The 26,252-nt window shown below is 40.1% G+C and overlaps 1 protein-coding gene across 9 annotated transcripts in view; it reads left to right on the top strand.

The window, feature by feature from the left end:
- The window catches only part of DNAJC6 (DnaJ heat shock protein family (Hsp40) member C6), a 166,359-nt gene that overhangs the window by 13,030 nt on the left and 127,077 nt on the right, over positions 1-26,252 (top strand). For 2 of the 9 annotated variants that reach the window (XM_054484072.2, XM_054484068.2), the window contains exon 1: positions 3,769-3,953. The exons of 5 other annotated variants lie outside the window; for them this stretch is intronic. In XM_054484072.2, the coding sequence (XP_054340047.1) occupies positions 3,932-3,953 (22 nt within the window). In that variant the 5' untranslated portion in view covers positions 3,769-3,931. Of the gene's footprint in view, positions 1-3,768; positions 3,954-24,700; positions 24,814-26,252 lie in introns of those variants that run through there. 2 more of the 9 variants (XM_054484074.2, XM_063654572.1) reach the window with 2 other exon arrangements.

The raw sequence follows: 26,252 nt of genomic DNA, 5'->3' as shown, positions 1-26,252 counted from the left end.
TCCCTTTCAATTCAGGGTTTCACTCGTTGTTCTTGAAAATTCTCTTCAGTTTAGCTCTCAAGATGGCCTTGCTTGCTGAGCATGAGTCACTGGTTTAGTGACTCAGAGTGGCATCTAACAAGACAAGGATGTGCAGGGTTGTCAAGGGACTTAGTGGCCAGTGGAGCCTGCCTAAAGCTTTTCTTAAACCCAGTTTTTGAGATAGAGTATCTTTTCCATTAGCAGCTGTTCCTAATCATCCTCAGTACCAGTTTATCTGAAACTTGGGGTCTGACAGAGACATTGCCTTGTGGAAAGCTCTAGAATCCATCCTTGTCCTTAACTGGGTGTGGCCTTGAGATTTACTGTGTGACAGGACAAGACTTCTGAGAGTTCACCCAGCTCTGCTTGGAATGGCCACAGAATCAGGAGGCCTGTGCTTCTGGAAATACGGTGTCAGGAGGGAAAATAAAGGCTCTTTTTATTTGATGAGGCCTTCAAACCTCTTTCAACTTAAGGAGAAAAAAGATCAATTAAAGTTGGATAGAGAAACAGACACATGTGATGAAGCAAATATACCCAAATGTACTTGGATATGGGGCCCACTGTACAATTCTTTCAACTTTTTGATATGTTTGAAACTTTTCAAAATACAATGTTTGGTACAATGCAGATACCCCTAGAAATGACTACACTTTTGAAAACATTATTCCTTTTGCAATATAAATGGGTGTCTTCCTTCCCTTCTCCCACTTCTTTTCTACTGCTAGCATTGGTCTTTTTAAAATTTTGGTCTGGGGAGCCTTCTTGATTAAAAAGGGCCTGGAATAGTTAGAAAGAATGAATAAGACCTAGTACTTGATAGTACAACAAGGTGACTAGAGTAAATAATAATCTAATTGTACATGTTAAAATAACTGAAAGAGTATAACTGGATTGTTTGTAACACAAAGGATAAATGCTTGAGGGGATGGATATACTCCATATTCCATGATGTGATTATTATACATTGCATGCCTGTATCAACATTTCTCATGTACCTCATAAATATATACACCTACTACGTAGCCACAAAAATTAAAAATAAAAAAAATTTTAAAAAGGGCCAGAGTGAGGATGGTTGGTGATTGGCTATTCCTTTATGCCAAGGACTTCATATTCTTCTTCATATGTAATTCTCACAATAATCCTACAAACTAGTTATTATTTTCTATATTTTATAAGGAAACTGAAGCTTAGAGGAATAAACTTGACCCAGTTACAAGGTAATACTACTCATCTTACAGCATTTATGGAGCCCTTACTTGATGTGTCAGGCTTTGTGCTATGAACCTTAAACCTATTAACTTGTTTGAGCCTCACCCAGCTGTGAAAGGTGGGTACCATTATTACCTCCATCCTGCAGATCAGGAAATGGAAACTTAAGAGAGGTGCAGCAAATTGTCTCAGCTTATATTCCAGGGGCTGGTACATGGCAGGGCCCATGTTTGAATCCATTCTCTTTATTTATTTTTTGAGACAGGGTCTTGGTCTGTCACCCAGGGTCTTTCTTGCTCTATTGCCCATGGCTCACTGCAGCCTTGACCTACCAGACTCAAGCATCCTTCCATCTCAGCCTCCCAAGTAGCTGGACCACAGGCTCATGCCACCATGCCCAGCTAACTAAAAAAAAATTTTTCATAGAGACAGGGTCTCACTATGTTGACCAGGCTGGTTTTGAACTCCTGGCCTCAAGCGTTCCTATCACCTTGGCCTCCTAAAATGCTGGGATTACAGGCGTCAGCCACCTCTCCCAGTCCTCTTCTGCTTTAGAGCTCTTGCCCTACTATTCAAACCCATGCTTTGGCATTTCTTTGCCTACTTTGGTAAATTGGCATATCTAGTGGAAGCCTCTTGACCTGAGACCACAGGCTCCTGAGGACAGAGAATGTTTTGTTCAGCACCGTGTCATTCCTAGTGTTCATAGCAGTGCCTGGCACAATGAATATTATTGAATAAAGGAGTGCATGAATGATGGCTTCTCACCACCTACTCCCTCACCTTCTCAGCCCCCCAAAATGCTCCTCTTGGGCACATTTTGGCTATCCTGGACTTGGTCCTTTGAGATAAAGATGCCGGTTTCTCTGATGTGGTTTAGCCAATGTCGCATTCAGTGGCCAGTAAGGAGTTGTAATGAAGGCAGATTTTCCTTATTGGTCTTAAGCTGTCAAAGACAGCAGAAAGATATTATCCACTGCCAAGGAAAGATGGGAACCAAAAACAAATACTTAAAGTTTCCCAAAGCTTTCAAGGAGTATTCCAGCTGTGGCAACAAGAAGTCCTTAGTAGCCATGAAAGCTCTCACATTATAGCTATATTTGACTCTTGGGTTGCAGTAATGAACAGGTGAACACTGACAATTAGTCTTCTTAAATGTGCCCAAGCAGTTGGTAATTATACCCTACATTTATTTAGTGTTTTGTTTACAAAATTCTGTTCTCCCTTTTGATGATATGAACAGCCCAGTACATATATAGGACAGCTATGATTATTCCCACTTTACAGATGAGAAAACTGATGCCAGAGAGGTTCTGTCATTTGCCCTACACTACGCAGTTAATAAAAGGTAGAGACAGGTCTTCAACCCTTTTAATGCCTAGTCCAGCAAATTTTTAATGTCAGTATTGCATTTAACTCAGTAATTTCTGAGGATGAGTAACAGGAAGATGTATTCCTTTCTGTTGCTCTTCTTCCAATTTAGTTAGGTTATGTATTTGAGTCAGTTAGTCTTTCTGGATACCAGTTTACTAATCTGTATCATGGGGAATAAACACCATCCCTCAGTGAATATGCATGAAGCAGAGGAGACTGGGAGGGTTCAGAACTTAAAAAACAATTTCTGAGTGAAGCTGTTTGGAAGAGACTGTGATGACTCTTACCTATTATCCATAAAACAAATTAAATGGCACCTCCCTTGGCCACCCTACCTAAAATGGCACCCCTGTTACCTCATTACCATGTTTCATTTTTCTTCACAGCATTTATTGCCATTTATTACATGTCTATATTACCTGTCTGAATCCTCCCACCAGAGTGCAATAGCCAAGAAGGCAGGGACCTGAAACCCTAACAGGTGGAATAGTGTCTGGCACAAATAACCACGTGTTGAATAAATGATTGAAGGAATTAATGAATGAATCTGAGCAGTGGAATGATTCAAAGTAAGTTTGAATTGAATGACTGAAAGATTTACTTGAATCCTCCTTGCTTTCCAACAGAGGGGTGTTATGGTTTGGCATCCTCATACCTATTCCTAGTCTGCCACTCAATGGCTTACAACCAGTCACTAAAGCCTGCTTGAGTATCAACTTAGGCCTGGGTGAAATGGATTCAATAACCTGTGTCCATGCAGCAGACACAGGCCATTATATTGCCCTGTATGCCTCTGTACTGTAACAGCCTGTGAGCAGCTTGAGGACCGAGGGTTGGTCCTGTGCACTGTTGTATCCCCAGTACTTAGCATACAGCCTGGTCCACAGAGAGGTAAAATAAATGTTGAATGAATGAATGAAAGTACAGGGCTCTGAATCCTCCTCCAAAGCTGACTTACCATCTGAAAATAAACCTGGTGCATGGCACAGACATTTCCCTTTCAATTCAGAGATGAGGAGGCGCTAAACAGTTGGTTCCCTATCCTGAGGGAAGGAAAGGCAAGCCTCTGCTCCAGATCCGGTTCCATGCCATGTTTTGGAATTTGTGTTTACGTCTGCCTTCATCCCCATCCTTTCCGCTCCAGCATAAGCAAAATTATAACCCCGCACACCGACTTGCATGCAATTATCACAGCCCGAGTGCTCCTCCGTTGAGAGACTTCGCCCCCGAGACCGCTGACTGTGAATGACAAATCAAAAGTCAGGGTTGCAGAATCAGCCGGACTTTCCTGCTCATTTGCAGCAGAGAGAGGAAGCAGAGAATGAAAGATTCTGAAAATAAAGGTAAGGGGCGGACTGCAGAAAGATGGCTAAGAGAGGGCTAAAGGCTAAAAGATGCTAGGGATGCGATGTCACTCCACAGACATATTTAGTTTGTATTAATGGCTAGTTTAAAATTACCGTGCCTATATTAACATTCTAGTTATATAATAAACATGATGACTTTAAAAAATGACTAGCTTCTAGTTTCCAAATATTGTGTCATTCAGCTTTCCATTTTTATAGTCCTAAATATAACTCTATTTTTGCATTCTTCATTTAATCTTGGCTGAGTAACACAGCTTTCACAGATTTCCTTAGACTAGCTCCCAGATTTTTGATAATTTTATTTTGGGGGTGTTCACAATAGTTAATAATGAATATACAGGTTTTCAATGCATTACTAGAATTGGAATATGTGAAATGCTTGGGACTTAAAACAGTTTGGGTTCTGAAGGCAAACGCTGACGGAGAATCCTTTAATAAACATTAATCTTTTTAGAAGCGCTCGATGGGGAGCCGTCACTGACCTTCAGAACTGTTTATCTTGCAAAGAAATGCTGGGATGTAAACTACCCCCACTCCATCAGCCTCCACACCTTACCTCCCCCTCACCTCCCAACACTCTAATTCTGTTGGAGGGATGGGGGAAGAGAGAAACGGATTTAAATAAAAACACAAAAAAGGAAAGGGCTAACCGAAAAATGACCCAACCAAATTTTAAGTTCAACAAGCATTCTGGAGGATTCTGGGGTTTTAAATTCTGAGGCTCCTTAAATGTTCTGCCGCAGTTGGGGGAGGAGCGATGGACCCCTAGGTCTCCGGAGGCTACACGTGTTACCCGATCCCGTTTCCTGGGGGAGCCCTTCCTTCCTATTTCGCTGGTCGTGCTCCTGGCCCGCGTGCCCAGGAAGGGCGCAGAGGGGCCGCGCGCCCGGGGGAGAGCGCTCGCGCGGCCGTCCGGGCGGAGGACGCCGTCTCCGCGCGGCGGTGCCGGGCCCCTGTTTCCGGAACGCTAATTTTAGGGTTCGCCGGCCCCCCCTTTCTTTTCACCCGCTTTCCGTGCGAGCCGCTGCGCCGCAGTCTGCTCTTCGAGTGCGCTGTGTCTTAAGGAGGCCCCGGCGCTTTCCCCTTGGGCTCGGGGGCTTGGGTGCGCAGGTGGGGGCTGGCACGCAGCCCGTTGGGCAGGTTTCGCGCAGCGACCCTCCCCGCGCCGGAGCTAAGTTCTTTGGGTGAGACGTGCAGCAACGCAGGCCCCAAAGCTCTCTGCGCGCAGCGCCGCGGGTCTTGGCCTTCTCCGGTCCTCGGGAGTCTGCCACCCTCTCTGGCTTATTATAGGATTCCCATCTCGTGGTGGGCAATGATGTATACATATTCAACATTAGAAAAAGAAGGAAAAAAAACCCACTCACAATCTAATGCCAATGGAGAGAATGGTATTTTAATCTATGAAACTGTAATGAAGGCTCTTAAACAATCCACTTTCCATAATTGAGGCTTTCAAAAGGGCCTGGTAGCTGGTGGTGTTTGTATTAACATCTCAGGCTCTCGATCGTTCATAGCCACGTATATCACGTTTTGACGTTTAAATTTTAATGAAGCAGCCTTAGTGGGGAAGAAAACAGCTATGCATGGGCCTAGTAAGTTGGAAGAGGACCTGTTCACTCCTGTTTCTAAGCCAGCATCTTAAGAGTAGGTATTACCTGTGTGTGAAATCAAAGTATTTTAAAATTAACTCTAGGAAGAATGTTGGATTTTCCTGTGTTGTTTTCAGTGGTTGGAGAAAGGGTTTCTGGAGAGGAAAAAAAAAATTGCTTATTTGCCAAGTCATGCTAGGCCATGGACATGATTTAGAAAAAAAATTAAAGCTGCCTGAATTGGAGGCTCAGGTTAAGGTTAATATTCAACATTGTTTGAAATGGAAACACTCCTGGTTTCTCAGTGTATCAGTGTGTTTTAAGCTCAGATCCTCAGCCTTTTTTAAAGGAGAATTGGTATTTAGAATTTTTTTTTTTGAGACGGAGTCACGCCCTGTCGCCCAGGTTGGAGTGCAATGGTGCGATCTCGGCCCACTGCAACCTCTGCCTCTCAGGTTCAAGCGATTCTCCTGCCTCAGCCTCCCGAGTAGCTGGGATTACAGGCGCATGCCACCACGCCCGGTTAATTTTTGTATTTTTAGTAGCGATGGGGTTTCACCATGTTGACCAGGCTGGTCTCGAACTCCTGACCTCAGGTGATCCACCCGCCTCGGCCTCCCAAAGTGCTGGAATTACAGGTGTGAGCCACCGTGCCTGGCCGGTATTTAGAATTTTTGTTTTACTTTGTACTGGAAAGAGCCTTGGGTTGGGAGTCAAGATTGGTAGACTCTGGCTTATTCAGTTATAATTCATTTGTGACCTAGGACAGGATTCTATTTCTTTGGGTCTCAGTTTCTTTATTGCTAAAATGGAGAGCTATTAGACTAGATTCCTGTTTTTCATATTGTGAGTGAGTGGTGAGAAAGCAACTTATGAGTCTTAGGCAACATTTTAGATCGATGAAATAGAACAGAAACTGTCAGAAATCATTGTACATAGCAGAGGTAACTACTGTTTCCTGAAACTTCTGTTGTAGGTATTTATCTTTATGCATGTGGGTATAGGCCGTATTCTGACATCACATCGGTTTTTTTTTCCTGTGAGTTTCAGTCAAAGAAGTTTGAGGAACACTGAAATAAATCATAGCTCAGTAATGGTTTTCAAGGAGTCTGTGAAATGCAGCTTTATATGCATATATATACAGAGAGAAAGAGAGTCAATAGTTTTCCTCAGATTTTTAAAGGATTCTAAGACTCCAAATAGATTATGAATTACTGTATTTCTAAGGTCCCCCAGGCCTTTTCCAAGCCTATTTCTTTGAGAGCAAAGTATCCCTTTAGGGCTGCTGGGAGATGAGTATGTGTTGACAGAGACCAGATAAGTGTATGGTGTGAGGTGGTGTGTGTGTGTGTGTGTGTGTGTGTGTGTGTGTGTGTGTGTGTGTGTGTAGGTGTGACCATAGCAACCAGACCGTGAGAGCCATTCCTGGGTCCCAAATTACCAGTTGGTGTCCTGAATATGAGACATAAAAACGCTAAAAATTAGTCTCTGTGTTGAAAAGGACCACAGCAAAACTATTAAAATATTATGAATTGTTTGGAAGTCAATTCTTTTTGTAAAGACTTACCTATATAAAAAGGGAGATGTGAACCTTAGAAAATGATGGCTTTTGACTAATTTTTTAGGTTGTTTTTATTTGGAAAACAGATATTTTAACTCTTCAAATTCAGCTCCAAATTTTGTTTTTCTGAGTTCTTTGAGTATGTTATGCAGCAAGGTCTTAGAAACAGAGGCACAAAATAATGAGAATGAAGACTGAAAATTTGGGTGAATTTTTTTTTGGTCTATAAGAAGTCAAAGAAAATAGTTCTCATTCCAATTTTTCTGTTATTTTTCTAGATTTTATTTTAAAATTGCAAACATGGGATTTGTTTAGCAAACAAAGTTACACATAACATTTTAATAGTGGGATTTAAAAGTTGTCATGGCTGGGCGTGGTGGCTCAACCTGTAATCCCAACACTTTGGGAGGCTGAGGTGGCAGATCACTTGAGGTCAGGAGTTCAAGACCAGCCTGGCCAACATGGTGAAAGCCCCTCTCTACTAAAAATACAAAAATAAGCCGGGCGTGGTGGCATGCGCCTGTAATCCCAGCTACTGGGGAGGCTGAGACAAGAGAATCGCTTGAACCTGGGAGGCGGAGGTTTCAGTGAGCCGAGATAGCAAGACTGCACTCTAGCCTGTGTGACAGAGTGAAACCCTGTCTCAAAAAAAAAAAAAAAAGTTGTCTATGCCAATGGTTCCTGAGACAACTTTTCACTGGAAGTTATTACAAAATCTAATTGGGTTTGAGCAGGGTCAGATTCAGACTTTTAGGCTCTAAATATTAAAAAATAGTGTGGTGTTCATCCTCCAATCTGTAATTCAAAATAAGTGTAAATAAATTTTTAAAAAGTTGTGATTTTTCTTAAACATCGTGACTGCTTTGATACTTTTAGAGAAAACTCAAATTCTTTCAAGGATTTTTGTCACTGCTGCTTGTGACTGGGTGAGTTGGTGAAATGATACTTTAGCTGGGGTGATCTGTAAATGGCTGAGTGACTTCTCAAAGCTTCAGGGGTAGCATGTGGTTAAGCTGGGATTAGAGGCTGGTCTATACCAGTGGTAATCAATGGGTGTGGTATTGCTTTTTGGGCTACACACTGGAAATCTGCAGGTATGTTATTTGATGGTCATATGATTGAGGGGCGCTACCATTGGCAGAAACTAGAAATGATAGTGCCCTCCGGTGTTCTGGACTGTTCCATTCAATGATGAATTAGCTCATGTCCTGTGCTTTTCAAATGTTTTGCTGAAGATGTAGTAAAACCTTCTATACTTTTCTGGGCTTAGAACATAAATTGGTTTCACTGTACACTGAAACTTCCAGGATTAAAAATGCTGTGTAAATCTAAGGAAGATTATACTGAATTTTGTTCAGGACATCACTTACCCAGAGCAATGCCACTTGTGTTTTAGACACCAGTACAACACACCTGAATCATAAAATCTATATACAAGTGCAAATAGCTACTTACTTATGTTTTCTAATATAGTCTTGTCTGAGCATGTGCATATTGAAATACATGTTGTTTTATTGTAAATAACTTATTTCACTTCTCTTTTACATTACAGTTGAAACATATATGTATATATATATACACATATGCATAGTTTAATTTTGTGTTAGGTTATTTCATCTTTAAATTTCATTTTGAGATACTAAACAAGAAAATACAAAATATTTTTATATGTATTTGTGTTACTCAGAGTTTACAAAATGACTTGATTTTTACCCCTGAATGTTTTAAAATAATTTGAACCAACATTAAAACTTTTGGAGACTATAGGTTCAATAAGGTATTTATGGCTTCTTTAATAAAGATTAGAGCAGTCTGCAACAATGAGATTGAGCTGAGTATAAACTACCCTCTTTAAAGGGCAGATATACTGGGTTATAAGGGTTATAAATCTTCTAAAAGTGATGTCACTGGTCGTTGATTATTTTTATGCTATTGTTACTGCCACTTACATTTTTATTTTTTATTTTACTGTTATTATTTTTGAGATGGAGTCTTGCTCTGTCACTCAGGCAGGAGTGCAGTGGTGCGATCTTGGCTCACTGCAACATCCACCTTCCAGGTTTAAGCAATTCTCCTGCCTCAGCCTCCCTAGTAGCTGGGATTACAGGTGCACACCACCACACCCAGCTAATTTTTGTATTTTTAGTAGAGACAGGGTTTCACCATGTTGGCCAGGCTGGTCACCAACTCCTGACCTCAAGTGATCCGCCACCTTTGGCCTCCCAAAGTCCTGGGATTACAGGTGTGAGCCACTTCGCCCGGCAAATTTTTTTTAAACATTTTATTTATATTCTCTCAGCAGGACAATCTTCCTAGCATAACTGTTGAGGGCACCACCAGTCTCAAGTTTTGACCTTGTTTTTTATTTTTTTTTATCAACTTAAAAAACATTATTATTTTTTCATTTTTATTTTTGACTTGAGAATAACTGTGTATATTTATGGGGTACAATGTGATGTTTTGATAGAGATCTACTACATTTTGGAATGATCAGATCAGGCCGATTAGCATATTTATCACCTCAAATATTTATCATTTCTTTGTGATGAGAACATTTAAAATCCTCTTTTAGTAATTTTGAAATATACAACACATTATTATTAACCCTAGTCACAGTGCTGTGCAATAGGACAGCAAAACTTATTCTTCTAACTGTAACTTTGTGCCTATTGATCAGCATTGCCCCTTTCCCTGCCCATGCCTCCACCTCCCAGCCTCTGGTAACTACCTTTTGATTCTCTAATTCTGTAAGTTTGGCTTTTTTAGATTCCACACACAAGTGAGATCGTATGATATTTGACTCTCTGTGGCACTTTAGAATTTCATTTTCTAATTGTTTATTCCTGGGATGTAGAAATAGAATTGATTAGGCTGGGTGCAGTGGCTTATGACTGTAATCCTAGCACTTTTGGAGGTGGAGGCAGGCGGAACACCTGAGGTCAGGAGTTGGAGACCAGCCTGGCCAACGTGGTGAAACCCTGTCTCTACTAAAAGTACAAAAAAAATTAGCCGGGTGTGGTGGTGTGTGCCTGTAATCCTAGCTACTCGGGAGGCTGGAGTGGGAGGATTGCTTGAACCAGGAGGCGGAGATTGCAGTGAGCCAAGATCACACCACTGCACACTCCAGCCTGGGCAACAGAGCGAGACGCCATCTCAAAAAAAAAAAAAAAAAAAAAAAAAAAGTAGAATTGATTTTATATGTTGACCTTATTTCAGTGACCTTGCTAAATTCACTTATTAATTTCAATAGTTTTTAGATTTTAGAGGCCTTACTATGTAGACTGTTTATTTTTCTGTAAATAATGACAGTTTTATTTCTTCTTTCTGATCCTTATACTTTTTCCCCTTTGTCTTATTGCACTAGCTAGGATCTCTCTTATAATGTTGAATAGAAGTAGTGATGTTGAGTATTCTTATCTTGTTACTGATCTTAGGGGAAAAGCTATCACATTTTCACCATTAAGTACATTTGATGTGGGATTTATATGGACACTTAAAAAATTAGATTAAGGAAGTTACCTTATATTCCTACTGTGCTAAGTTTTTATCATGAATCAGTTCTGAGTTGTAACAAATATTTTTCTGTATTATGTGGATCATATGATTATTTTATTCTGTTAATATGGTGAATTTCAGTGATTCTTGAATGTTAAACCAACTTTGCATTTTTGGAACAAACAACTTGGTTGTGATATCTTTTTATATATTGCTGTATTTGACTTGCTAATATTTTGTTGAGGATTATCTTTGTCCATGAGAGAGATTAACCTGTGATTTCCTTTTGTTGTGGCGCCCTTGCCACGTTTTGGCATCAAGAATGTGTTGACCTTGTAAAATGAATTAGGAAGTATTTCCTATTTCTCTATTCCCTGGAAGGTTTTTGTGAGATTAGAATTATTCTTTAAATGTCTGAAAGAATTCACTGGTGAAGCCATTTGGGCCTGGAAATTTTGTTCTTGGAAGGTTTTAAAATATGTTTTTTTGTTTGTTTGTTTATTTATTTATTTTACTTTTGTAAAGATGAGGTCTCACTATGTTGCCCAGGCTGATCTTGAACTCCTGGCCTCAAGTGATCCTGCCACCTCGGCCTCCCAAAGTGTTGGGTAGGAGCCACTCTGAGTGGTTTCAGTTGTCTTAATAGTGTATGTTATTCAGATTTCCTATTTTTGTGTGTGTTTTAATAAATTCTGTTTTTTAAGGAATTTGTCCATTTCATCTGAATTTCCACATAAGGTTTTCTTTATATTCTCTTATGATCTTTAAAATGTTTTTAGGTGGCGTGGTCTTTTCTCTATTTTTTATTTCTGATAGTGGCATTTCTATTTATTGTCCTGGTAATTCTCACTTATTTTGATGCGATATTGTCAAGGTCTTATAAATTTGAGTAGTCTCTGTAATCTTTTACTTGGTTAATTTTTTGTATTATACATTTATTTTTCATCTCATGAGTTCCTGCTTTTGTCTTTATTATTTCCTCTTACACTCTTTGGCTATAACTTATGACTTCTTTTTTAGTTTTTTGAGATAGAAGTTTGTGTCTTTGATTTTCAGCTTTTCTTTTAAAAATATTTTCATTTATGGCTACACATTAATATGCTTTAAGCCGGCCAGGCATGGTGGCTCACTCCTGTAATCCCAGCACTTTGGGAGGCCAAGGCAGGTGGATCACAAGGTCAGGAGTTTGAGACCAGCTTGGCCAATATGGTGAAACCCTGTCTCTACTAAAAAATTACAAGTATTAGTTGGGCATGGTGGCATCTGCCTGTAATCCCAGCTACTCGGGAGGCTGAGGCATGAGAATTGCTTGAACCCGGGAGGCGGAGGTTGCAGTGAGCCGAGATCACGCCACTGCACTCCAGGCTGGATGACACAGCAAGACTCTGTCTCAATGAAAAAAGAAAATCCCTTAAGCTATACATATAATATCCTTTAAGCATAGCTTTTGTGTCCACCTGCAAGTATTGTTTTATTTTCATTATTTAGTTTAAAATATTTTATACTTTTCTTTTTGATTTTTTTGACCCATAAGGTAATGTAACACATACTTTTTAATTTTTAAACAGTTGGGGAGTTTCTAGTTCTCTTTTTGCCATTGATTTCTATCTTGCTTTCACTGTAGTCAGAGAATATATTTTGGATGACTTGGAAATATTTTAGACGTGCTTTGTGACCCTTCATATGATCAATTTTTATATTTATATGTTGTACTTAAAAGAATGTGCATACAAAGATAGTTTGGTTCCATGTTCTATATATTTTAATTATTTCAATTTGTTAATCCTAAGGTGCAGATCTTCTGTATTCTCACTGATTTTTTTTCTCATTCTGTTGGTTCCCAAGAGAGGGCAAACTCTTCCATTATAATTTTAGATTTGCCTATTTTTCCTTTTATATTTGCCAATTTTTGCTTTACTTAACTTTGTGGCTCTGTTATTAGGTGCATACCATATACAGTTATAGTTGTTATATCTTCATTATGAAACGTCTTTCCTTATCTTGAGCAATACTCCCTTATAATCTACCTTTTTGATATTAATGTAGCTATACCAACTTTCTTTGTGTTAATAGATACGTGGTAGATCTTTTCCCATTTGTATACTTTTTCTTTTTTATTATTATTATATATTTTTTTGAGATGGAGTCTTGCTCTGTCATCCAGGCTGGAGTGCAGTGGTGTGATCTTGGCTCACTGCATCCTCCACCTCCTGGGTTCAAGCGATTCTCCTGCCTCAGCCTCCCAAGTAGCTGGGACCACAGGCACGTGCCACCACACTCAGCTAATTTTTGTATTTTTAGTAGAGACAGGGTTTTGCCATGTTGGCCAGGCTGGTCTCGAACTCCTGACCTCAGGTGATCCACTCACCTTGGCCTCCCAAAGTGCTGGGATTACAGGCGTGAGCCACTGTGCCCAGCCTATACTTTACTTTTTTCTATACCCATATATGTAATCTGTATCTTTTATAAGAAGCCATAAGTGAATTTTTAAAAATCTAGTCTGACAATATGGTCTTTAGTTTGAATATTTAAACCATTTAATATAATTATTGATGTGTTAAGTGCTATAGCTACCATGTTACTCCTTGTTTCTTATTTGTGTCCCATCTATTTTGTATACCACTTTCTTTTGGATTAATCAAGCATTATTTTTAACTTTCCAACATATTCGTTACACGTTTGTTTTCATTTTACTTTTCTTTGTGTGTATGTGCGTGTGTGTGCCTGTGTGCGTGTGCAAGTGATTACCCCAGTGCTTCTTATACTTAATCATGTTTCAGACAATGTTAGGCTCTTAGAAGACTTTAACTCCATTTACCCTATCTTCTCCCTCACCTCACTTTCTGCCTTTTGTATTATTATTGTATTTTGTTTTAATTATACATTTATTAAAGCCCCATAGGACACTATAATGATTGTTTTATGGAATAAATATTCATTTAAATTTACCCACATATTTACCCTATTCATTGCTTTTCATTTCTTTCTGATTTTTTATGTATTCCCTCTGGGATCTTTTCCTTTCTTTAAAAAAACTCCCTTTAGGATTTCTTGTAGTGCATATATGCTAGAAACAAATATTCTCAGTTTTTATGATCTGGAAATGAGTTGATTTTGTCTTTGCTTTTGAAGGACAATTTTACTAGGTGTATAGAATTCTGGGGAAGCAGGTGTTCCCCCAGCACTTTAAAACATGTTATCCCGTTGTCTTCTGGTTTTCATCCTTTCTTGGAAAAGCAGGCTGTCAGTCAGTCTCATGTTGTTATTTGGTGTTGCATCTTTTTTCTTTGGCTGTTGTTAAGACTTTTCTCAATTGATTTGGTTTTCAACACTTGTCCCAGGTGTGGTTTTCTTTGTATTTATCCTGCTTGGGGTTTTCAGTCCTTCTCGAATCTGTGCGGCTTGAGGTTTTTTGTAATTCTCATAATTCCTTACCATTATCTCTCCAAACAGTGTTTTGTTCCTTTCTCTCTTTCTGGGACTCCAGGTACCTTTATGTTAGAACTTTTTACCCTGTCCCATATATTCCTTCATTTTCTATATACTTAGCCCTTTTCTTTCTTTTTTAGTTTTGTTATTTTTTTTGCTGGCCTATCTTAGAGCTTACTGGTTCTCTCTGCTATGTTTAACTTGTTGTTACAGAACCATTAATTTCTTAATTTTGTTTTGTATTTTTCAGTTCTAGAGTTACTATTAGATTCTTTTTTTTTTTTTTTTTTTTTGAGACAGAGTCTCCCTCTGTTGCCCAGGCTGCAGTGCGATCCTGGCTCACTGCAACTTTCACCTCCTGGGTTCAAGTGATCCTCAGCCTCCTGAGTAGCTGGGATTACAGGCATGTACCACCATGCCTGGCTAATTTTTGTATTTTTAGTAGGATGGGGTTTCGCCATGTTGGCCAGGCTGGTCTTGAACTCCTGGCCTGAAGTGATCTGCTCATCTTGGCCTCCCAAAGTGCTGGGATTGTAGGTGTGAGCCACCGCGCCCAGCCTCTATTAGATTATTTGCCAAAATAGATTCTTCACCTTGTCATCTGTTTTCTCAAATACATACATCACAGTCATCTTAAAAAACTTTGCTCAGTAACTTCAATGTGTAGGCCACTTGTGAGTCTTTTTATCTCTTCTGTTTTTCTTCTTGGTTGTCTTTCTTCATATGCCTGGCAATTTTTTATTATATGTCCAGTATTGTGTATGAAGATGCTCTGGATGATGTCATCTACCTGTTGAGAGTATTTGTCCTATTCTTTGTCAGAAGTAGAACAGAGATCACTTCAATCAGGCACTCAGTCCAATTAAGGCTGTTTTGCAGACTTTTAAGGTTTAGTCTACTTCTGGTTCTCCTAATCCCAGGCCCCTAAGGAAACTGACTGAGAGTCTGAGATGTTTCTCACCACCCCTTCCCCTTGACAGACCCTAAACTCTAATTTTTGTCTCTCTAGTACTGTGAACTTGCTGAAAACTCTACTCAGCAAAATGTTCATTGTGCTTTTCATTTGCTTTCTCTTTGGCTTCTTAGCCTCTGCTCTGGGCAGCTGAGTCAGGAATATCTGAAGGAGAAAACTCCTGTCAGGCTGTGAGTTACTCTAGGATATGCCTTTTCAGTCCTAAACTCCACTTTTTGTCTCTGCAGCCGTTGAAACTGTCTAAAATTCTGCAGGCTTCTCTGTGTCTTAACAGCTGCCCCTTGCCTGGCTTTTCAGCTTCTTACCCCATGCTAAGAATTGGCATATACCCTAAATAGGAAAATGGGCTTGCAGAAAGTCAGGCTCACCTCAGTGAGCCTCCCCTCTCTCCAAGATCTGCTTTCTCAAATCGTGGCTGATTAGTAGCTTTCCTATTCCTTCACACAGATGTTTAAAAATTTTATCTGGCTTTTCTAATTTCCCTCATCAGACCTAGTCTGCTACAACCTACTCTATTAAAGCTGGAAGTTAAACATGTCTGGTTTTTTTTTTTTTTTTTAAGTGGACTATGTTAAAAAATAAAAATCACAGGCCAAAAACCAAGGTAACAATGTCATTTTAAACATGTAAATTTAATAAAGGATATATGTTGATTTTTAGTTACTCTTTCTTGCTTATTAAAAGCTTGTCAGTACCTTTTTTCATATGTACTCTGAAATTCTTACAAATATATGTTGCTTTGTTCCAGAGAATATGTGTACTAAAAGACTATAATTTTTCTGAGTCTGGTTCTCCTTTCAAATGTTTTAATACTTTTGTGATTTTATGATTTGTAATTGTCGACTCTCACCTCCCAATTCAACATGATCCTAAAATGTACAAAATAATTTGAATGATTGAGTTTCAAAAAGTTTTAGAAAACTTGATCTTGTAACTTTTATTCCAAAGCTTAGTTGAGGGGGAAAAGTACAGGCTTCTGCCTTTAAGGGTACTGCTTCACTTTTGGGGCAAAAAAGCAAGGATTTTCAAAGGGGGACTTGACATGAATGGCATGCAGGGGAGGGGGTGAGCCAGTGGGGGTCTCAATGACTTGCTTTGGTGCTTTATCTACCAGGTGGTTGAGCTGGCGCCCTCACGGGCAGAACTAGGTTGTAAGGTGGCCAGAGTCTTGAGATACTCTCCAAGTGGGAGTGAGTTTCGTCATGGGCATACTTTAGGTTATAATTTGTTATCTCTCGAGGCAGTCTCCTAGTCGAAGAGACGTCTGGCTCTGGAGCTTCTAAGTAAGCAAGAGCTTCTAAGTAAGCAACAGATAAGCTTGCCCTATAGGGAGTGTCTGGTGAAGGAAAGGTAAATGTTATAATTGCATTTCTAAAGAGCTAAGTAGGAAGTGGGGAACAAGGGAAAAGGAGGAAACAGAAAAGAAGAAAAAAGTATTTTTTTAAAAAGTAATTCTTTCTCTTAGAAAAAGGTGGGTACTTGGTTACAGTCTAAACCCTTTACCGTGGCTGAGTAGGTATTTTCTCAGCCTCTTTCCCAGGTTGCGCGCTGCGTTTAGTGCTGTCATTCTTATGTGCTTCATGTCACTGCCAATGTGTTCAGCCTCTCAAATGCAAGCTCCGTTCATTTACTCATTCATCTCATATGTTTTTGATCACTTATGTGCTCAGGTCTCCTTTTTCAAATCAATATGATGGCAATTCTAGTAAATGATCAGGGAAATTAAATAGGTCAATTCATGTGACATAGCTCTGAAAGGCAACAGAGTGATTGGTGGAATTGTGGAAATGTTTTTCACATTTCTCCAAATTTTCTTTTAAAATCAGACAAACAAACTGACACTTATTTTTCAGTCTTTTCAGATATGTTCCCCGACTCCGACTCTAGTACTTGAAAATGTACTAAGTAAGAGGGCTTTGGGATGCCAGAAATAGTCTGTTACTTAATCTGGCTGCTGGTTTTTAAACCAGTGTGTGAAAATTCCTGGAGCTCAGCACATGGTTTGTTCACGTTTCAGTATGTCTGTTATACTTTAATAAAGAAAATGAACTTTTTACTGATAGAGTAACAAAAAAAGTGCCAAAGAGAAAGAAAGCTTGAGAACCTCTGATCAAGTTCAGCCTCTTCATGTTATGGACGAGGGAATTGAAGCTTGGGAAGGAAAAATTACCTGAGGATTAGGGGAATGTCTCATAACCAGGACTTGTACTCAGGCCTTCTGACTCCTAGTTCATCTGAGTTTCCTAACTCGTTGATCAGGAAAGGGGTGAGGAAGAATCTAGCATGCGCTAACATTGGAGCTGGGCGACATTCTCAGAATCCCAGATGCATCCTGCGAGTCAGCACTTCACTCCCTACTCTTTCTGCCCTCCTCCATCCCCTTCCCCATGGCAGTTTAAAAACAGACACTTTTATTTCCTGCAAACCTGGAGATACTTGTTTCATCACCTAAGAATCATTTGACTGCATATACTGAGAAAAAAGGGAAATTCGTGCCTGTGAAATCTAACAAGAGCCCAGCACAAGGTATGTTTGATCCTCTTTTAAAGCCATTTTTAGTTTGATACTGTGTGGTTTAAATTTAGAATAACATTTCTACAACTTTGGGGGAGGGGCGGTGATGGTGGAGTACAGAGATTGAACCCAGCTGTGACTCCTGCTGCTGTGAGATAAATGGGAAAATCTGGGAACCAGTGTTAAAAGGAGAGGGCTCTTTAGAGAGGTAGCTGCAGGGAAGGGGACGTGCCTTAATTGGGATGGGGGGTGGAGGTAAGGCCAAGAAACAGTGGGAGCTGTCTCTTCCCCCTCCTGCCCTGTGGGATCTGACCTACTGAAAACAGAGTAAAGACTATTTCTGATCTGGTTTGGAAATCCAGAATTTAATATTAAAATACACGTTAAATATTTCAATAAATAAATATTAATATGTTAATGTTAAGTCAGAATGTTAAAATATACATCTAATATATACACACATACATGCACATGCGTGCACACACACACAGCTTGGAATTGGTAGTGTCATCCTGGCTTCATTTTACATTCTCAAAGGCTAGATGTTGGGTTTCCAGAGTGCTGTTTCTTCTGCCTGAAATACATTTTCTCTCCTATTTGCCTGGCTCAGTTCTACTCCTTTTTCCAGTAGTAGCTTCCTCTGGCTCTAGGTCTCCTTCCCACTCCCTGCCTATAACAAGTTTCCAGAGCATCCTGTGTTTTCCCTTTTGTATCTCTTCCCGTATTTTTAATTATTAGATGAAATTTGGGCACGGCATATGTCCTTAATACATAGAGGAAAGAAGAGAAGGCAAGGAGTCAGGGAAGATAAAAGAAAGCTACCTTGGATCGCTTCTCTTAAACTTAGCAAAGTAGACAGGTTCCTTAACTTCTCTGAGCCTCAGTTTCCTCACTTTCAAAGTGAAAATAGTAATACCTAACTCATAAGGTTGTTGCGAGATTAGAAATAATGTATTAAAGGCACTAGCATAATACCTAACACACAGTAGGTACTCAGTGTAACATAATTTAAAATGTATATATACTCTCAAAAGGAAATTATGAAAATTCAGAAAAGCACAGAGAAAGCCTGTGAAAACATTCATTATCCCGTCTCTTAGAGATAATTGCTGTTAAATTGAGTGGATTCCTTTTCTGTGCGTATCTTTATATATCTATATAATGTACTTAGTTCAGATTATTCATATTTTATTTTTTTCACTTAATATGACGGCCCAAACACTCTCCACATTTTTAGTGTCTGTAAAATACTGCTGTATTTTATTTTGTAATAATAACTGGGCCTTCAGTTATTAAAAGAAGATTTAGAAACTGACGCTTGATCCATTCAAACTCTGCTTTTACCAGGACAATATGTTTATGTGTTAGGAGGATAATTCATGTTCCTGGGTAAACAAATGATGTAGTGGACAAGGTACAAAAGGACTCCTCCCTCCATTCCTTCTTCTCTCTCTCTTTCAGCCTTTCTTGCTTATTTCCATGGATAGGAGGGTTATTTTGATTTTTAAAGTAATGAGGCAACTACGTGAAATGAAGAAATCCATTGGCCTGGAAGTTAGGAGGCCAGAAATTTTCCTTCTTACAGTCCAGTCACTGACTCACTTTAAGGCAGTCTTTTCATTTTTTGGTCTAATTTTTTTCATTTGTAAACATGGGAGAAGTGGGTTTTATTAGAGAGATTTTCAGACTGGGCTTTTCTGAGTGAGTGTTAGAGTTCTGTGGAGATGTTTTTTCATATTAGGTAGATTTCCTCTCAAGGGAAAATTACATGGCTAAAAAAAATTAAGTTTCACGTTTCAAATTTTATTTTATTTTTTAGACAGGGTCATGCTCCGTCACCCAGGCTGGAGTGCAGTGGTGTAATCTTGGCTCACTGCAACCTCTGCCTCCTGGATTCAAGCAGTTCTTGTGCCTCAGCCTCCTGTGTAGGTGGGACTACAGGTGCTTGCCACTACACTGGCTAATTTTTGTATTTTTAGTAGAGATGGGGTTTCACCATGTTGGCCAGGCTGGTCTCGAACTCCTGACCTCAAGTGATGTGCCCACCTTGGCCTCCCAAAGTGACGGGATTACAAGCCTTAGCCACTGTGCCTGGCTCAAGTTTAAAATTTTAAATGAAATCTCAGTGTACTTTTTCCTTTTTTAAAATTGAGATATAATTCCCATACCATTAAATTCACCTTTTAAAAGTGTACAACTCAGTGGTTTTTAATATATTCATAAGGTTGTACAGTCATCACTACTATCTAATTCCATAACGCTTTCATGGAACCCATTAATAGTCGCTCCCCTTTTCCTCCTCCCCCTAGCCCCTGGCAACCACTAATCTATTTGTCCCTGTGGATTTGCCTATTCTGGACATTTCATGTAAATGGAATTATAGTATGTGGTCTGGCTGCCTTCACTTAGCGTAATGGTTATAAAGTTGATGCATGTTGTACCCTAAGTACTTCATTTCTTCTTTCCATTCCTTTTAATTTTTTTTTTTTTTTTTTTTTTTTTGAGATGGAGTCTCGCTCTGTCGCCCAGGCTGGAGTGCAGTGGTGCAATCTTGGCTCACTGCAAGCTCCGCCTCCTGGGTTCACACCATTCTCCTGCCTCAGCCTCCTGAGTAGCTGGGACTACAGGCACCAGCCACCACGCCTGGCTAATTTTTTGTATTTTTAGTAGAAATGAGGTTTCACTGTGTTAGCCAGGATGGTCTCGATCTCCTGACCTCATGATCCACCCACCTTGGCCTCCCAAAGTTCTGGGACCACAGGCGTTAGCTTCTGCGCCCAGCCCTTTAAAAAATTTTTATTTTACTTATTTATTTATTTTGACACAGAGTCTGGCCCAGTCGCCAAGGCTGGAGTGCAGTGGCACGAACATGGCTCACTGCAACCTTGGCCTTCTGGGCTCAAGCTGTCCTTCTGCCTCAGCCACCCGTGAAGCTGGGACCACAGGTGCATGCCACCATGCCCGGCTAATTTTTTCATTTTTTTTGTAGAGACAAAGTCTCACTTTTGCCCAGGCTCAGGTGAACTCTAGGGCTCAAGTGATCCTCCTGTGTTGGCCCCGCAAAGTGCTGGGATTACAGGCATGAGCCTTCACACCTGGCACCATTCCTTTTTTTCAGCATTTTAGAAAAAATTTTTTTTAAGTTTGGGAAAAAAAAGTTTTGTCAGACTATTAGAATTCCCATAGCAGTAGAATGTGTTATCTGCAGTGTTTGTTGAGATGCAAAAACAATTTCAGTACTTTAGACTTTTAAATAAAAGGCTCTATTTAGTGCATGTGAAAACTTTTAAAGCTCTCCCCTTCCCCCTTAAAGCTAAGATACTGATGTACTGATTGCCAGTCTTGTTTTCCTCCTCTGGGTTTAGGGGAGGGGATTAGGACCAGACTTTCATTGGATAAAATGAAAGTAGTTGAGGCTGGGGTTAGGCTCTTTTCAGAGGAAAAATCAAGATATTAACCTGTCACCAGAAGGAGGAGGGATGGATGGTGGGTGGGTTAAAACAACAGATGTCAGGTGTACATAACTGGGATGAACTTTATCTGCTGCACTATTGGTGCAAAATCCTTTCCTCTTATGTGTCTCCTGGTGTTCCTAAGAAAGTATAAGGAAGTCACCTGCAGTTTTTAGGGAATGAGCTATTTACTCATGCATGAACTGTGTTCTTTAGTTAAAAAGAGATTGAAAAGAAGAGCAATATCAGAGTCCCTAGCCAAATTATGAACTCCTTGAGGTCAGAGGTTGTGTCTTGTCACAATTATACCTCCAGTGTTTGATATGGAACCTGGCATAAATGAGTCATTCAATGAATATTTGTGAGATTACTTGGTTTGTTGCCTTGTTGACTTAAGAAAACTTTTTATTTTGGAATAATCATAGTTTTGTCCGAGAGATTCCAAAGAAATGTACAATGATATCCTATGCATCCTTCATCCTCTAGCCTCCCTGAATGTTCACATCTTATACCACTATAGTACAATATAAAAGCCAAGACATTGACATTTGCACAATCCATAGAACTTAAGGTTTCACCAGTCGCACATGCACTAGTTTATGTGTGTGTGTTTATGTTTGTAGCTCTATGCTATGTACTATGTGAATACATGTAACCTTAACTAACAACCACGGTGATCAAAATGTTCAAATATCACCACACACTCTCTTGCATTACCCCTTTATGGCCACCTCCATTTCCCGGTCCTTAACCCTTGGAAATTTAGTCTGTTCTCCATCTTTATAATTATGTTATTTCATGATTTTTTCCAGAAATGAAACCATGAAGGTATCCCCAAGATTGCCTTTTTTTACTCAGCATAATTTCCTTGAGTTGCATCCAAGTCGTTGGATGTACAACACGCACCAACAGTCCATTCCTTTTTACTGCTGAGTAGTATTCCCTAAAATGGATATAGCATAATTTGTTGAAATATTTATCCATTGAAAGACATTTGGATGGTTTCCAATTCTTAGCTACTAGGAATAGAGCTGCTGTGAACATCTGTGTACAAGTTCCTGTGTGAAAGTAAGTCTTCATTTCTTTGGGATAAATGGCCACGAGTGCGATTGCTGGATTGTATGGTAAGTCCATTTTCAATTTTGAAAGCACTGCCAAACTATTTTCCAGAGGGGATATACCATTTTAAATTCCAACCATTACTGTATGAGTGATCCAGTTTCTCCATATCCTTGCCAGCAATTGGTATAGTCACTATTTTTCTTTTTAGCATTTGTGATGGGTGTGTAGTGATACATTGACTTTTTGCCCCTCCTCCTACTAAACAATCATGTTAAGTTTTGAACTCAGCTTCCCAACTCTCAGTGGCCTGGTCTGTGGTTTCCATTGGCCTCTATACTTCTGACCTCCTCGTACCTCCATGACCTTGACCTGACTTCTCTTTCTTCTCTCCCCAGCCTGGGTCCCTGGGTCCCCTTTTTACCTCAGAATCCCTTTATCTCAATCCTGCCATCTTCCCAATGCCTGGAGAAAGTCACAAAAGTGCTCTCCACTGCTACCAGGCCTCTGATATTACAGCTCCTGGGCAGTCCTTTCCTTTACCTCAGTGACGTCACCCTCCCACTTCTGACAGGCTCTGCTCCATACAGTGAGGTCTTCTCTCAGAGAGGACCTTACCACCTCTCAACAAGAATGAGACTGTCCAGCCTGAAGCCCCTCAGCATCTCCTTTCTCCATCTCTGCCTTTCTGTTTCTTGCAGAAGCCAACTCCTCATGTGTGCTTATGTTCCCAGAGAGCCTCCAGTTCCCCAGGGTAGGGATTTATCAGAGGAGTCTATTTTCAGACTTCCCTTCATATGTTCTCCTTTTCCTCAGAGTGTCCTTAATGGAACACCCACACCTCTCCTCTAGTACTGAGTCTGTTGAATCAGGATCTCTGGAGGTTTGCAGGGCGGAGAGTCTCTGTTTTTATCAGTCTCCTCAAGGCCTCCAGTGGGGAGTCAGATTCAGAGACGGCTGCCTCAGGGACTCTCTGGGCCCCTCTTCTTCACACTGCCCCTCAGTAGTGTTTTCCCCTGATTTTGGAGAACCAAATTATTTTGTTCTGGACTCACCGTTTTTTTTTTTTTTTTTTTTTTTTTTGAGACAGAGTTTCACTCTTTTTGCCCAGCCTGGAGTGCAATGGTACGATCTCGGCTCACTGCAACCTCTGCCTCCCAGGTTCAAGCGATTCTCCTGCCTCAGCCTCCCAAGTAGCTGGAATTACAGGCACCCACCACCACGCCTGGCTAATTTTGTATTTTCAATAGAGAGGGGGTTTCACCATGTTGGCCAGGCTGGTCTCGAACTCCTGACCTCAGGTGATCCGTCCACCTCGGCCTCCCAAAGTGCTGAGATTGCAGGCATGAGCCACTGCGCCTGGCTGACTCACTGGTTTTAATTCCTTGGTTTTCCATCTGGTTCCTGCATTTCTGCCCAGCTCCTTTAAATTTATAATAATAATTGTAATTATCAGGTTGCTTTGGCTTTGTAGTCTTATTGGCTCCTGCTTTGCAGTGTCATCAGTTTCATCTTTACAAAACTCTGATGCTCTAACTTTCTTGCATAAACAGCAGCAATTGCTCTTCTTTCCTTGCACAGAGGTAGGAGTGTTCTCAATATGACCATCATCTGGTTTCCCAGCCTAGGTTTTCACAAATCTCCTATACGTGATTTATGTGGCCCCTGAAATACCTGGTGTACAGTTGCTCAGACCATGTTCTTTTTGGATTTTGTTATTGGGCCTCATCTTATTGCCCCTGCCTTAGAAGTACACCTCCCAATTCAGTCTTTGGTCAACTGAAATTTATTCTTTGTCAAAGACCCTTTCCAACAGTTTATTCCCTGCAACGTTTTATGAATTGTTGCCTGAACTAGATGTTCGGTTCTAACAATATATATTGCACATGATACCAAGCACTGTTCTGAGTCGTGGTCATATAAGGTGACTGGGAAATGATCCTCGCCCCGCAACCAGTGTTCCCAACCATTTTTCCCTTCTCTAGTCTCCCACAGCTTTCTCTCCCCCCACTATGATTTTTTTCATTTTCAGCTGTATTTTAGCTTTTTTGTTTTGTTTTGTTTTTTGAGAAAGAGTCTCATTCCGTCACCCAGGCTGGAATGCAGTGATGTGATCTCTGTTCACTGTAGCCTCTGCCTCCTGGATTCAAGTGATTCTTGTGCCTCAGCCTCCCACGTAGCTGCAGTTACGGGCATGTACCACCACACTGGCTAATTTTTGTATTTTTGATAGAGATGGGGTTTCATCATGTTGGTAGGCTGGTCTTCAACTCCTGGCCTCGAGTGATCTGCCCGCTTCGGCCTTCCAAAGTGCTGGGATTAAAGGCATGAGCCACCATGCCCCACTTTATTTTAGGTTTTTGAGAGGAGATAATTTGTCAAACCCAGCACTCTGCGTACCACAAAAGTTGATGTGCAGGATATATTTATGGAATAATTTAACATACCCCTCTACCTCCCTGCCCCAGCAACTTGGAAGATCAATGAACATGTGCTGAATTAACCCCACTCTTACTGTGTGTGTATTCTTCTCTCATACAACCAAAACCTAACTTGTTAATTAGGGTTCAGCATTAGCCATTTGAATAGTAGAATTCTAAGTTATGTAGAACAGTAGTTATCCTTTTTTTTTTCTTTTTGAGATAGGGTTTTGCTCTGTCACCCAGGCTGAAGGGCAGTGGTGTGATCATGGCTCACTGCGACCTCAAACACTGTGGCACAATCCATCCTCCCACCTCAGCCTCCCGAGTAGGTGGGACTACAGGTATGCACTACCACACCTGGTTAATTTGTAAATTTTTTGTGGAGACAGGGTCTCACTTTGTTGCCCAGGTTTTTGAACTCCTGGGCTCAAGCAGTCCTTCTGCTTCAGCCTCCCAAAGTGTTGGAACTACAGGTATGAGTCACTGCGCCTGGCCAGTTATCCTTTTTGTTTGTTTTCTGTTCACCTACAGATCACTTTTTAGGGTAGAAAAGCCCATGTGCAGAAAACAACAACAGAAAAGATGGTAGGAGTGTGTTGGTTTTGGTGTAACTCTAGTGAGGTGATGAATGTAAATTTAAAATCTTAAGTATACGAAACAGGTTACTAATACATTTGAGAAACAATAAAGGTGCTGCTTATTTATCTTTTACCATGTGCTAGAATTGTGCTAAGTGCTTAGCATATATTAGCTCATTTAAACCTAGTACTAATCCTGAGAGGTATGTTCATTTTATTGATGAAGGCCTTGAGGATCAGAATTGTGAAATAACCTGCTAAAATCAGAGAGCTAATAGATAGTGTAGCCAGGATTCCCATATAGGTTTCTTTGATCCCACAACCCATGTTTTCTGTGCTGTTTTGCCTCTCTAGATAAAAGCAGAAACTCTCACATTGTAAGAGTTAATACTTACAAAGAGTAAGCAAAGTTAATGCTTACAAAGAGTAATGCTTACAAAGAGTTAATGCTTTCAAAATATAAAATGTATATTTTGAAAGTTATTAAACTTTTAGTGGCCCATATGAAAATGCCTAAGTCAGTGAGTGAGTGAAGGAATGAATGAGTGAAAGAAAGAGTGAATGAAAGAATATGGTAGATTGGAAGTACCATATGTATTAGTCTGCCAGATATTCTAATATGCTGAAAATCAGATATTTATGGTGGTATATTTGTGGGAAAATTATCTTAAAAGGATTAAAAGTCCATTAAAAATGCAAACAAATGAAGTAGTGGTAATGTAAAAACATTGAGGGGATAATGAGCTTATATACAAGATTTTTAAAAACGGATACTTAAAAGTTCATCAGTCAGTGGAGTAATAAGATGCTGTTGTAGTTCATTTTGGCCTCACTTCCTTACCTCCTTCTTTAAAAGTCCTTCCTCAGTACCTCTTGGGTAGTGGTTATTTATTCCTATTACAATGTATTTCCTTTCATTTATTTTATCTTTTTAGACTTTGGAGACTAGGTCCATTTTATTAAGCTTCAAGAGATTGAATGAAGAACAATCACTCCCCCATTTACCTACCTCCATTTACTTTGCCATTTAATCTCTTTTATTTATTTTTTTGAGGCATGGTCTTAGCCTGTTGCCCAGGATGGAGTACAGTGGCGCACAATCAGGGCTCACTGCAGCTGTGACCTCCTGGGCTCCAGTGATCCTCGTGCCTCATCCTCCCAAGTAGCTGGGACCACAGGTGCATGCTACCATACCTGGCTGA

This window comes from Pongo pygmaeus, chromosome 1 (assembly GCF_028885625.2).
Source record: "Pongo pygmaeus isolate AG05252 chromosome 1, NHGRI_mPonPyg2-v2.0_pri, whole genome shotgun sequence".
NCBI lineage: Eukaryota > Metazoa > Chordata > Mammalia > Primates > Hominidae > Pongo > Pongo pygmaeus.
This window is presented reverse-complemented; position numbering and strand designations above follow the sequence as displayed.